This window comes from Moschus berezovskii, chromosome 22 (genome assembly GCF_049115385.1).
Source record: "Moschus berezovskii isolate FMDL1 chromosome 22, NW_MosBer_1.0, whole genome shotgun sequence".
Classification (NCBI taxonomy): Eukaryota; Metazoa; Chordata; class Mammalia; order Artiodactyla; family Moschidae; genus Moschus; species Moschus berezovskii.
The window spans coordinates 2,986,056-2,998,792 of NC_142481.1; the positions used below are offsets into that span (position 1 = coordinate 2,986,056).

The following is a 12,737-nucleotide window of genomic DNA, read 5'->3' on the forward strand; positions in this document are numbered from 1 at the left end:
CTGGAAGGGACAGGAAGGACCGGCCGCGGCCAGAGGGAGCGCAGAGCTCAGCACCTCGGCCTGTCAGAGGCAGACCGGCAGGTGAGGGGGCCTGGAAGAGATCTCGGTCCTAGGGAGGAGGGGCGGGGGCCTGGACCCCCGGGTCTGAGGAGGAGGGGCGGGGGCCTGGACCCCCAGGTCTGAGGAGGAGGGGCGGGGACCTGGACCCTCCCGGGTCTAAAGGAGGAGGGGCGGGGGCCTGGACCCCGGGTCTGAGGAGGAGGGGCGGGGGCCTGGACCCTCCCGGGTCTAAAGGAGGAGGGGCGGGGACCTGGACCCCCGGGTCTAAGGGGGTAGGGGCGGGGGCCTGGACCCCCGGGTCTGAGGAGGAGGGGCCGGGGTCTGGACTCCTGGTCTAAGGGAGGAGGGCCTGTAGGCCCAGATTCCTGGTCTGAGGGGCAAGGGCCTGGGGGCCTGGAATCTGGGTCTGAGGGAGGAGGGACTGAGGCAGGGATTCCAAGGTCCTGTGGTCACGTCAGCCCTCGTCCCTTTGCCGGCTTCCAGGGCTCCGGGTGTCGGGAGCCCCCTTGTCAACGCCATGAGCACCACCCCTGGGTAAGTGCCCCTGTCCGCCAGGCCCCCAGCCCCCACCCTTCCCCCCACACCCACCGGTGGCATTTACAGCAGCCCAGGGCTGGACACTCGGAAGCCTCTGAGCTGCCTCTCTCCTGCTGCCAATCAGACAGACCTGGGTTCAAAGCCCGTTGCCAGCCTTCAGCAGTGGTGTGGCCCCAGCAAAAGACATCACCTCTTCAAGCCTCAGTCCCTCCTCTGTGAAAGGGGCGATTTCGAGAGCTTGACAGGATAACACACGTGCAAGACTTGGCTGTCTAACCAACAGCGGGTGCTCAGCTCATGGGAACCACTATGGCTGCTGTTGTTATCTGACTTTTTTCTTTTTTTTAACTTCTTTGACCACACTGCGTGGCTTGTGAGATCTTAGTTCCCCGACCAGGGATTGACCCCTTGCCCAGCAGTAAAGGCACTGAGCCCTAACCACTGGACTGCCCGCGATTCCCAGGCACTATTTTATTAAACATTGACCTCGTCCCAGTGCATGCTGGGTCGTGTCCAGTTTTTGTGACCCCATGAGCTGCAGCCCGCCAGGATCCTCTGTCGTGGGATTCTCCAGGCAAGAATACTGGGGCGGGTTGCCATTTCCTCTTCCAGGGGACCTTCCCGACCCAGGAGATCAAACGTGCATCTCCTGTGTCTCCTGCATTGGCAGGCTGGTTCTTTACCAAGTGATAACCTGGGAAGCCCTGGGCTGTTTATGATGAAGGGTCAAGTCTCCTGGAGTGACCAGGAAGAAAGGCAGAGAAGCATGGAAACAGGTGCCTGGGAGATGTAAGGGAGTGACTTCCCCAGCCCAGAGGTAATCACACTGTGGGGAGATTTGACTGAGCGGAGCAGGATGAGGAGCAGAGGCTTGACTGAAAGGGCTTCTCACCCTTCAGCTCTCAGCCCTGACCCCAACTAAGCTCTGAGCTTCTGTTTTATCTGGGCAAGTGGGGACTCAGGAACTCTTCCACCGGAAAGCGACCTTGAAGAGGAGGCTGAAGACGGTCTGGGCTGGAAAGGGCCCGTGGGGGTGGGAGGGGAGAAGGCGGCTTCCCAGCTGCTCCCAGCACCTGCTGTTCAGCCGCTCGGTCGGGTCCGACTCTCCACGACCCCGTGGCTGCAGCGCGCCAGGCCTCCCTGTCCACCACCAACTCCCGGAGCTCGCTCAAACTCCTGTCCACTGAGTCGGTGATGCCATCCAGCCATCTCACCCTCTGTCGCCCCCTTCTCCTGCCCTCAGTCTTTCCCAGCATCAGGGTCTTTTCTAATGACTTGGCTCTTTGCATCAGTGGCCACAGCCTCTGGTTAGGATTTGGTGCTTTCACTGCCAAGGCCTGGGTTCAATCCCTGGTCCGGGAACTGAGATCCTGCAAGCCATGTGATGCAGCACAGCTTTAAAAAAAAACAAAACAGTCCATTTATTGAGCAACTACTGTGTGTTAAGCCGTTTGCATCATCATAATAATGATAATAACATGGTCTTTACTGACAGCGCCTAGTGCGTGTGTGCTGTCCTGCCCGACTACAGGAGAGTCTGCAAAACACTCCAACTGCATCATCTCATTGAATTCACCCAACAGCCCTACTGGATGGAGGCTGTGGGTAGCTGACCCCCGAGAAACTGAGGCAGGAGAGATTGTCTCCCCACCTCCCCCACCCCGACCGGGGTTTAATGGTAAAGCAGGAGCTGACAGCGGATTCAAACCCAGGTCTGGGTGACAGTAGAGACCACACACCCCACCACCACCCAGTACCACTGCCGTGCTTGTCTTTAATTAAAGTCCAGCACCAGCTCTGCCTTGCTGCTCAAAACCCTCCATGGCTCCCCACTGCCCTCGCAGGCTCTGCCTGGCAGTCAGAACCCCCACCATCTGCTGAGAGTTCCCCCAGCCCCTCTCACCCCTCTTTTCCTTCACAGCCCAGAAGCTTCTCTCAAACAGAGTGCCAAGTCTATCTATGGTGAGTTTAGGGGCCAAGAAACCCCAGGCCAAGAGAAACTAGGTCTGAGCGACAAGGTAACTGAGGACCCGACCCCCTGGGTCTGATGGGGCGGGGGAGGGTACTGGCGGCTGGACTCCTAGATCTAGGGGGAGGGGCTGGAGGCTGGGTCTCCTGGGGCTGGGGGAGGGGCTGGGGGCTGGGTCTCCTGCAGCCGTTCCCCTTCACCCCTACAGAACAGCGAAAGCGCTACTCCACTGAGGTTGTGTCCGACTTTTCCACCAATGCAGTCAATGTGAGTTGGGGTCTGTTGCTGCGGGTAGCCTTGTGAGAGGAAAGGCAGGCCTGAGGAGGTGCGGGTGTTGAGAGCAGCTGGACCTCCAAGCAGCATGAACTTGGGGAACTCAGTCTGCTCCTCTGCAAAGTGGACTTCTTCCACCTCGCCCCAGACGTGGGTCTGCCGTGGAGGAACTCAATTCCACTTTCATCTGCCAACTTTTCCTCGGGACCAGCTCTTGTGCTGGACATTTGGACCATGGGGACAAGTCAGGTGCCATCCCAGATAAGTAGGGAAGGTCAGACAAGGTCCAGAAGTACCAGCAAAATGTGCTTTAATGGGGGTAGAGGTGCTTAGAAGGAACGAGATATAACCCAGCCCATTTCCTGCCTTCAAGGGGTCTTGAGGGAGAGCTAGACCCAAGTGTTAGTCATTCAGATGGGAGACACAGCAACGGCACTGGGGGGAGGTGGAGGGAGGTGGAGCATGTGCTCAGAGAAAGCCTCCCAGAGGAGGTGTGGTTAGTCGTGGGGCGGAAGACCGATCCCAGGGGGATCCTCAGCCCACCCGGCTTCATCCTGGGACCCACTGCTTCCTCCGTGGCCCCTGACAGCACCTGGTGACCTTCGGCTTGGGTGAGGATGCCATACACACGGTGGAGGACGCCTCACAGAAGCTGGCCCTCATGGACAGCCAAGGCCGCATCTGGGCCCAGGACATGCTGCTGAGCGTGTCTCCCAGCCACGTCACGCTGCTGGACCCGGTCTCCAAGGTGCCCCGGGGCGCGCGGGGGGAAAGGAGCGGCTGGACCGAGAGCCTGGACCCAGGGACGTCAGGGGCATCGCCCCCGTTTTGAGCCTCACTATTGCAGAAGGAAATGGCAACCCACTCCAGTGTTCTTGCCTGGAGAATCCCAGGGACGGCGGAGCCTGGTTGGCTGCCGTCTATGGGGTCGCACCGAGTCGGACACGACTGAAGCGACTTAGCAGCCGCAGCAGCTCATCTATGACCCCTACCCCCGGGAGGGGGGGTGCCCTGCGCAGCGCCTACTTCTGCCGGCACCGCTGTCGTGGTCACTCTGGAGTCTCCGCGGCTCCGGGCCTCTGTTTACCCGCTGCCCCACCCCTGCAGGAGGAGCTGGAGTCCTACCCGGTGAGCGCCATCGTGCGGTGCGACACGGTGAGGCCGCCGGGCCAGAGACGCCCTCTGCTGCTGCTCGTGTGCCAGGAGCCGGAGCGCGCGCAGCCCGACGTGCACTTCTTCCAGGGCCGGTGTGTCGGGGTGAGCGAGCCGCGCCCGGGGGCGGGGTCCGAAGCCCTCTACGCTTGGGGCGTGGCCTGGGGCAAAGGCGGGGTCGGGGCCTAGGAGGGGGCGTGGCCTGGGGCAAAGGCGGGGTCGGGGCCTAGGAGGGGGCGTGGCCTGGAAAGAAATTCTGTAACAAAGGTGGGGGGTGAGGACAGGTTGAACCGAAGGAAGGTGTGGGCAGAGACCGAGGCTACACGCTGACACAGAGGCGGAGACAGGGGTCCAGGGAGCAGCCGGAACTAGAGTGGGCGTGAGTGTGGTCGAGGCGCGGGGTACCACCCGGACGGGGCCTCCGTAGCGGCGGGCAGTGGCCTAGGGCAGGGACAGTGTTAGGTCAGGGGCGTGAGCCCAGGGAGTGGGCACGCGGGGACACAGTGCGTGGGCGCTGACTACACGTGATCCAGGGCCAAGCCGAGGAATCGCCCTGGAGCACGGCGCTGAGCGGGCAGTGGATGGGGTGGGGTGGGGTGGGGTCGTGGCCTGACGGCGCGCTTGGCAGGTGGAGTCAATCCGAGAGGAAATCCAGAGAGCTCTGCACAACTACCGCTCGGGCTGCGGGGAGCGAAGGGCGGCGGCGCTCAGGTAAAGCGGCTGGACTGTAAGCGGCGGAGAGAAGAGATGACGGGGAGGTCTCTGGAGGGCCGGCTCCCTTCACGGGGCCTCAGTCTCCCCATCCGAGAAATCGGTTGATACCACTAGCCTAGAGCAAAGCCAGTTTTAAAGAGTCAAACCCTCTCCAAGTCGCCTGTACCTCCCAGACAAGTGTACTACCCTCCCCTCGGTTTCTCCTCCCTCTGCCTCAGTTTCCCTCCAGAGAGGTGTGCCCCCCACGCCCCAATCCATATATCGGATTTCCCCCTACGGCTGTGAATCTAGGTTTGAATCCTTTGGGCCTCGGTGTTTCGGACTGTTGTTCAGTCACTCAGTCATGTCCAGCTGTTTGCGACCCCATGGACTGCAGCATGCCAGGCCTCCCTGTCCTTCACTATCTCCCAGAGTTTGCTCAAACTCACGTCCATTGAGTCAGTGAGGCCATCCAACCATCTCATCCTCTGTCGTCCCTTTCTCCTGCCTTCAATCTTTCCCAACCTCAGTATCTCTTCTAATGAGTCAGCTCTTCGCATCAGGTGACCAAAGGACTGGAGCTTCAGCTTCAGCATCAGTCTTTCCAAAGAACATTCTGGATTGCTTTCCTTTAGGATGGACTGGTTTAATCTCCTTGCAGTCCAAGGGACTCTCAAGAGTCTTCTCCAGCACCACAGTTCGAAAGACTGAAGCACCACAGTTCGAAAGACATTCTCTGCTCGCTGGGCCCCTCGGTGTTCCCAGCCTGCCTGCCCTTGTCCCCACGCAGGGCCATGCGAATGCAGCCGCAGCAGCAGCCCTCGCCCGTTGCCGAGGCCGCGCCCTTGCCGCATTGCCCGACGTTCCGCGCGGCGATCCACACCGTGCAGCTGGCCGCGGGCCGCGGGCGACCCCAGACGGAGCCCATCCCAGAGGCGGAGGAGAGGTGGAGGCCGGGCCAGAAGGAGGTCTGCTCCAGCTCTGATCCGGCCTCCCCGGACCTGGGCCCCCGTGGCCCGGACCTGGCCAGTCTGCAAGCGGAGCGGGAGGTGGTGAGCGAGGCCGGGGGAGGGCCTGGGGCGGGACTGACTGCGGGTGTGAATCTTCTGTCAGGGGGTGGGACTTGGTCCTGGGACCTCGGTCAGACTTCTGGGGATGTGGCCAGTGGTGACAGGATGGGGGCAAGGTCAAGCATTGGAGGGCGTAGCCTGGCCTGAGTGTGCCAAAGTGTTCTTGGTTTGTGGGACTTTGGACGTGGGGTGGGGCGGGAAGAGGGTCTAGGATTCAGGGGTCCCATGCATCCCCCTGCCCTGGACCCCAGGACATCCTGAACCACGTGTTCGACGACGTGGAGAGCTTCGTATCCAGGTTGCAGAAGTCTGCCGAGGCGACCCGAGTGCTGGAGCACCGAGAGCGCAGCCGCAGGACTCGGCACCAGGAGGCCGGGGGTGAGGGGTCGCCATCCAGCGGCAGTCCTGAACAGCCCCTCCCTGGCCCTCCGGGGCCACTCCCAAATATCCTCCCTCTCCCCGGGTCTCCCCCTGCACCCCCTGCCAGTCTGACTCCCCCTCGCGACCTCGCTGGGTCGCTGTCTCTCTCTTTGACCCTTCCTGATGCTGTCTGCACGTCCCCCGTCACCGCGCCCGCCTTCCTACCCACAGAGAGCCTCCTGGCGCTGCGGGCCAAGCCGCCCTCAGGGGCCGAGTACACGGACGTACTTCAGAAAATCAAGTACGCCTTCAGCCTGCTGGTGAGCACGCACCCACCTCGGGGCCTCAGGGGGCGAGAGGAATAGCGAGTCGCACCTGTCCACGCACTAACTAACGCCAGCACCTCCCGGCTCTCAGGCCCGGCTGCGCGGCAACATCGCCAACCCCACCTCCCAGGAACTGCTGCACTTCCTGTTCGGACCTCTGCAGATGGTGAGACACCCCCGGCCTCAGCCCTGCAGCACAGGAGTCCTCTTCAGGCAGGTCTGACGGCCTGCCCACTCCTGCGCCCCTGCCAGATTGTAGACACCTTGGGCGGCCCGCAGTTGGCCAGCGGCGTGAGGCGGCCACACCTGACTTCGGAGGCTGTGACGCTGCTGCGGGACAACGTCACTCCACGTGAAAATACGCTCTGGACCTCGCTGGGGGACTCTTGGACCCGCCCGGGGTAAGGGGCAGGGCTGGGGGGCAGGAGGCGTGGCATATAAGGGGCTGGGCTGGGTGGGGCGTGGTGATTGGAGGGACAGGACTGGGAGGCAGGAGGCGTGGTGATTTAGGGGCGGAGCGGGGAAGAAGAGGCGTGGTGATTGGAGGGAAAGGGCTAAGGCAGGAGGCAAGGTGATTTAGAGGCGGGGCTGGGAGGCAGGAGGCGTGATGATTGGAGGGACAGGCTAGGAGGCAGGAGGCAAGGTGATTTAGGGGTGGGGCTGGGAAAAAGAGGCGTGGCTGTTGGAAAGATGGGGTTGGAAGAGAAGGGTAGTTGTGGGGCTTAGCTAGAGGGTGTCTTCAAAGAAACTGAAGTTCTGCTGGGACTAAGACAAATGCGACGATCCGATTGGAGGAAAGGCCAGAAACTCTTGAGTGTCGTGTGAAACAGTCTGCTGAGCCTCAGACAGCAGCTGTCCCTTTTGGTGGTATGTTAGCGCTCAGTGGTTTCTCTCCTAGGCAGGCCTATCAACTCCAGGCTTTGGGGTCATAATTTGCACCCAGGACCTGTATTCTCAATCCCTCACCTTTCTCCAAGGAGCATATTGTTTTCTTTGTTTAAAACAGTTGCAAAAATAAATCTTAAATTTAGGTAGTTAGGTTTTCTGTAGTATGATTTAAAAAAAAAAAGACTGAACCTGAGCTCGAACGGGAATAAAAGGCAGGACTTCCAGGAATGGAGCAGGGCTATAGCGAGGAGGTGGGCTTGGGAAACGTTTGGTCTGTGGATTTGGAAAGGGAGCACAGCTTTTCAGAGGCTGGCAGCTTCATGGTAGCAGGTGCAAAGGTAGATGCTAGACTTAGGGGAAGGGGTGGGAGACCCAGTTTGGAATCAGAGGTGAAATTCAAGACGGTGTAATCAGGATATTTACAAATACAGTTGATGTCATGGATGCAGCTTAGAGTAAGGGGCAGGTCTTGGTTAAAAAAAAATGGGGGGGGGGGGGTAAGGTTACATTTGTTGGGTTAGAACAAGGCTAAAGGGAAGGGGGAGAACTTCGTGAAGTTACTGACAGTGACTGACAGACTGAAGTCAAACCTTCAGGATCCCTGAGCCCTCGGCCCTCCCTTGGTTGCAGGGTGGACCTACCCCCAGAGGAGGGGCCCCCATACAGACCTGAGTTCTACAGCGGCTGGGAGCCCCCAGCCATGGACCCACAGGGCCGTGCCTGGGAGGACCCAGTAGAGAAACAGCTACAGCATGAGCGGCGGCGTCAGCAGGTAAGGCTAAAGCTTAAGCTCCCCCAGGTGACATGGGGGTAGGGGGCATGACTGGGAATTCCTTGGATGCAGGCCAGGTCCCACCTGACCTACTGCTCTCATGTCCTGCAGCAAAGCGCTCCCCAGGTTGCTGTCAATGGGTGAGTGTCAGTGGGTGAGTTGGGTCAGTGGGGTCCAGGTGGGGTGCATCCTGCGGGCTCCCAGTGCTGACTCTGCTCCCCCTTTTTTCTTTTTCTTTTTTTTGTCTTCCCGGTTCTTCGAAGGTGGGTGAGGTGGTGATGAGGCAGGGGCCGGGTCAGGGAGAGGGGGGAGGATCAGGGAGGGAGGGAGAGGGCCCCAGTTTTCTGAGTCCAAGGGAGGAGGGTGCTGGGAGTGGGTAAATCTGAGAGAGACCCCTGAATCCCCAAAGATCTGGAAGAAGGTGGCTTGGTTTCCGAGGGCCTGGAAAGCTCCCCACCTGGGTCCCTATGAGGACAGAGTTCTAGGTGTTGGAGAGGACAGGCTGGGGAGTCGAACATTTGGGTTTTGAAGAAGAGCTCAATCTGGTGCTTGGAAGAGCCAGGGAAGCGGACTTGCGACTTCAGGGGCCAAGGGGCAAGTTTCTGGGCAAGTTAGAAAGTGGTACTCTTTCCGAGCTCCTGAGAGAGATAAAGACTGGGAGGCCGGACCCTTGCTTTCCCAAGGCTCTCAAGCAATTGTCTTGGTCCCTACTGGCTGTCAGACTGGTACCTTTTAAACGTTAAATAGTTTAAGAAATCAAAGCTTGAGATCTGGGCTCCTAGGTCTCCAGAAGAGGAAAGGACTTGGGGTGCAGGTCCATAGTTCCAACAGGCAATGGGGTCGCAGGCTCTTGGGTCCCAGGGAAGAAGGGCCTAGAGGAGCCAGGATTCCCTGAGCAAGTCAGGGGCAGGTGTGAGGGAAGCCATGTGAGATGAGAAGAGAGAGAAGCAGCAGGTGTGGAGGAGCAGAAGTAGGTCTAGGTAGGGCTGGGGCAGAGAGTCTCAGCAGAGACGGCGTGCTGGGAGCTGCCAGCCTCACACGGGGGGCGCCTCGGCCCTGAAGATCCCCTTCTCCCTTGCACAGGTAGGCTTCATGGGGCTGAGGTGCCTTTAACTGGGGTGTCAGAGCTAAAGGTCTGTCACCTCCCCGCCAGCTGCCTGGTCCAGCGGATCCCCTTCTCCCTGCGCTTCTGAATCTTGGCACCCCCAGCTTTTAACTCACCTTTTTGGGTTTTGGGTTTGTTGTTTTTTTTTTTTTTTGCACTTCAAGTTCTTTGTGGGTGGACCTGGAAATAACTATAATCCCTCCCTGAAAGAGTGAGAGGTATGTGATGTTGTACAGGCTAGCAGTGAAAGAGCTTAGGGTCATGGGAGCATTCAGGTTCACGCCCAGGTGGTGCAAGTACTGGGTTGGCCCAGAAGTACGGAAAAACATGAACGAAGTGTTTGGTCAACCAAATAGAATGGAATTCCTCAGGATGTGAGCTCTGGCCACCCTGCCCAAGTCCTCAGTGTACTTACCTCTTTCTTGCTCTATGACCTTTACATCATGGTTTCTCTCCTGTAAAATGAAGATAATAAGTGGGTCTCTGGGAGGAGGAAGGAACTACTAAGAGGGTCAAACTCATGGTTTTACCAAAGGCTGTCTCAGCATCAAGTCAGCTAGTATATGTAACAGACCTTGAATAGTTTCTGGCATACAGTAAGTGCTAGGTACGTGTTGACTCTTGTTATTATTATGCTTAGGAGTTGTCATTTATGCACTAGCCCAGTACATAGTAGATGCTCAATAAATAGCAGCTGTCTCTAGCTGTGTGATTTGAGGAGAGTGATTTTATTTCTCTGAGCCCGAATGTTCTCATCTAGAAAACGGAGCTGATGCTAGTACTCATATCATGTGCTTACTGCATGGTGCCCGGCATGAAAGGAGCACAGTATATTCAAACTGGCATTCCAGCGTCAAACCTCTGTTAACAGTATTAACCTGCCCCCTCCCCTCAGCCTTGACCCCCTGCTTGGCTTTAACTCCAGCTCACACCAACCCCTAAGGCCCAGCACGGTGATGCTGGCTGCCTCCTTACCCCCCAACTCTTGCCCTTCTCCTCAGTCACCCAGTCGAGGAGCCAGAAGCTGAGCCCCAGGGGCCGGAGCCAGCGGGAAAGTGGGTCCTATGTAATTATGACTTCCAGGCGCGCAACAGCAGCGAGCTGTCCGTCAAGGAGTGGGACGTACTGGAGGTTAGAGGAGTAGGGGTGGGGGCGAAGGGGTGGAGGCTACCCAACCCTCGCTACAGACACAGCCTCTGAACCCTCCGCTGTGCCTCTTCCAGGTCCTAGATGACCAGCGCAAGTGGTGGAAAGTTCAGGACCAGAGCGGGCAGGAGGGATACGTGCCCTATAACATCCTGACACCCCACCCGGGGCCGCGGGGCGGCCGCAGTCTGGTGAGCCGGGACAGACTCCTGGGTCCTGAGGGAAGAGGGACTAGGGGGTCAGATCCTGAGAAAAAGGGGCATGGGGGTTAAGGGGTCAAAATCCCTGGAGGAGGAGGTGAATGGGAATTCAGACATTTACCTCCAAGAGAAGGTCCTCTCTCTGATCCAGGTGCTTCCCTCTTGTTCTCTCTCTAGGAGAATAGCACGGCGGTTCCCCCTCCTCCACCAGCGCCCGCCCCGGACCTGGCTCCCCCCGCTCCTCCCACATCGGCCTCGGCCCCGGCCCCTCCGCCCCCGCCCCCTCCGCCACCAGCGCCAGCCCTGGCTCCAGGACTAGCGCAGACCCAGGCTCCGGCTCCAGCTTCAGCTCGGTCTCCCAGGGACAGCTGCGAGAACCTCAGCAACTTGGATTCGGGCAAGAAGGGTGAGTGGTGGGGGCACCCCTTCGAGGGAACAGTCCTTGTCCTGGCTTTCTAGGCAGAGAAAAGGAGACTCAGAAAAGGAGGTTCCCGACCACCCATCACGGGAACGCTGGAGGCCCCTGACCATCTGGGCCCTTCTCCCTGAGTCGTTCCTCCCTCCTGGTTTCTCGCCTGTAGACAAATTCTCCCCGACGCTCATGCTCAGTATCAACGAGGAGCTGCAGGCACGCCTGGCCCAGGGCCTCACGGGCCCCAGCCGCACAGCCCCGGGGCCTCGCGCCCCAGAGTCTCAGCTCAGCCCGCGCTCCAGCGCCTCGGAGGTCTGTGCCTGGCTGCAGGCCAAGGGCTTCAGTTCAGGGTGAGTTTGCGGGCGTTTGCCGGCCAGGAGGCTCGGGTTATACGCGCGCTAGAGGCGAAACGCGGAGAAGGCAATGGCAAGCCACTCCAGTACTCATGCCTAGAAAATCCCATGGATGGAGGAGCCTGGTAGGCTGCAGTCCGTGGGGTCGCTAAGGGTCGGACACGACTGAGCGACTTCACTTCCACTTTTCACTTTCACACATTGGAGAAGGAAATGGCAACCCACTCCAGTGTTCTTGCCTGGAGAATCCCAGGGACGGGGGAGCCTGGTGGGCTTCCGTCTATGGGGTCGCACAGAGTCGGACACGACTGAAGTGACTTAGCAGCAGCAGCAGCAGCAGAGGAGGCGAAACTCTGCGAATGGCCCAATGGGCGTGGCAGACCACGGGGGCTGGGATTGGTCCAGGACGGGGGCCTTGTCTGAGTGCAACTAAATGTCAGGCTGTGATTGGCCTGTTTTCCTAGGCTCCGATTGGAGTCACCACGGAAACCTCCCCTACGACGCGCTTTGGTTGGTAGAGCGGGATTCAGGAGCCTTCGGCAGCTGATTGGACAAAGGCCTAGGGCGGGCGTGACGTGGTTGGTGGGACTGACATTCGAGCTGCGATTGGCCAGCAGGCCTGACCGTGCCCTCAATGCCCCTGCTCAGGACCGTCGCGGCGCTGGGAGAACTGAGCGGCGCTCAGCTATTCTCGCTGCCGAAGGAGAAGTTTCGGGCGCTTAGCCCCGAGGAGGGGGCGCGCGTGTATAGCCAGATCACGGTGCAGCGCTCGCTGCTGGAGGTGAGCCGGAACCCTCATCCCCAGGCCCCGGCCAGGGAGGGCGCTGAGGACCCTGATGCTACGGTCCTGATTTCCACCCTGTCCTCCAGGACAAAGAGAATGTGTCAGAGCTGGAGGCAGTGATGAAGAAGCAAAAGAAGAGAATGGAAAACGAGGTGAAAACGGAAGTCTTTTGATCCTTTCCCTCCTCTCCGCTCAAAAGTTTCAAGGCAGCCCCGCGGGAGATCGGACTCTGCAGACTGCCCTCGCCAATGGAATTAGATCCCTCCAAGGATCGCCGACCTGTTCCAGCCGTGGTCTCACCCGGTCCGGGTAGATAAAGAGGCCCGTCCTTGCTGGAGTCTCCTGAGCGAGTGCTCTCGGACTGGCCGAGAGCTGGCCTTAGAGACAGTTCAGGGGACACGCCTGTGTTCGGGAGCCCTGTGCATTGTGATGTGTGGCCCAGTCTATAAACAGCCTCCTCTTAGCAGGCGGTGTCAACGGCTATCCTCTCTCTATGCAGGTGTCAGGGGCCAAGAACCTGTCCCTCAACCCCAGCTACAGCCTCACAGGAAAGGAGTCCAGGACATGTCCCCACCCTCCTTGGTTTCTTCCTCTGAATCCTCCTCTCCCTCCCTGGGGCCCCAACTCAGGCTTCTGA

General features: G+C 59.3%; 1 protein-coding gene across 4 annotated transcripts; it reads left to right on the forward strand.

The window, feature by feature from the left end:
* On the forward strand, nt 1-12,563 carry EPS8L1 (EPS8 signaling adaptor L1). Of its 4 annotated transcripts, XM_088830327.1 has the most exons (21): nt 1-81; nt 544-594; nt 2,519-2,559; nt 2,775-2,833; nt 3,429-3,587; nt 3,947-4,096; nt 4,620-4,702; nt 5,475-5,736; nt 6,006-6,132; nt 6,346-6,434; nt 6,532-6,606; nt 6,693-6,841; nt 7,959-8,100; nt 8,212-8,240; nt 9,163-9,183; nt 10,207-10,336; nt 10,429-10,542; nt 10,729-10,957; nt 11,133-11,313; nt 11,965-12,097; nt 12,187-12,563. In XM_088830327.1, the coding sequence occupies exons 2-21, from the start codon at nt 578-580 to the stop codon at nt 12,271-12,273; spliced, it is 2,277 nt and encodes a 758-aa protein (XP_088686453.1). In that variant the 5' UTR covers nt 1-81; nt 544-577; the 3' UTR covers nt 12,274-12,563. The 4 variants fall into 4 exon arrangements, with proteins under 4 accessions (XP_088686453.1, XP_088686451.1, XP_055266546.2 ...); XM_088830325.1 differs by having other exon boundaries at nt 6,006-6,434; XM_055410571.2 differs by lacking the exon at nt 9,163-9,183.
* The last annotated feature ends 174 nt before the right edge of the window (nt 12,564-12,737 follow it).

Bases quoted from the DNA above. Each gene is read 5' to 3' on its own strand.
- EPS8L1 (XM_088830325.1), top strand. The intron at 2,834-3,428 runs GTGAGTTGGGGT...GGCCCCTGACAG, and splicing joins TTTCCACCAATGCAGTCAAT to CACCTGGTGACCTTCGGCTT. The intron at 10,958-11,132 runs GTGAGTGGTGGG...TCTCGCCTGTAG, and splicing joins CTTGGATTCGGGCAAGAAGG to ACAAATTCTCCCCGACGCTC.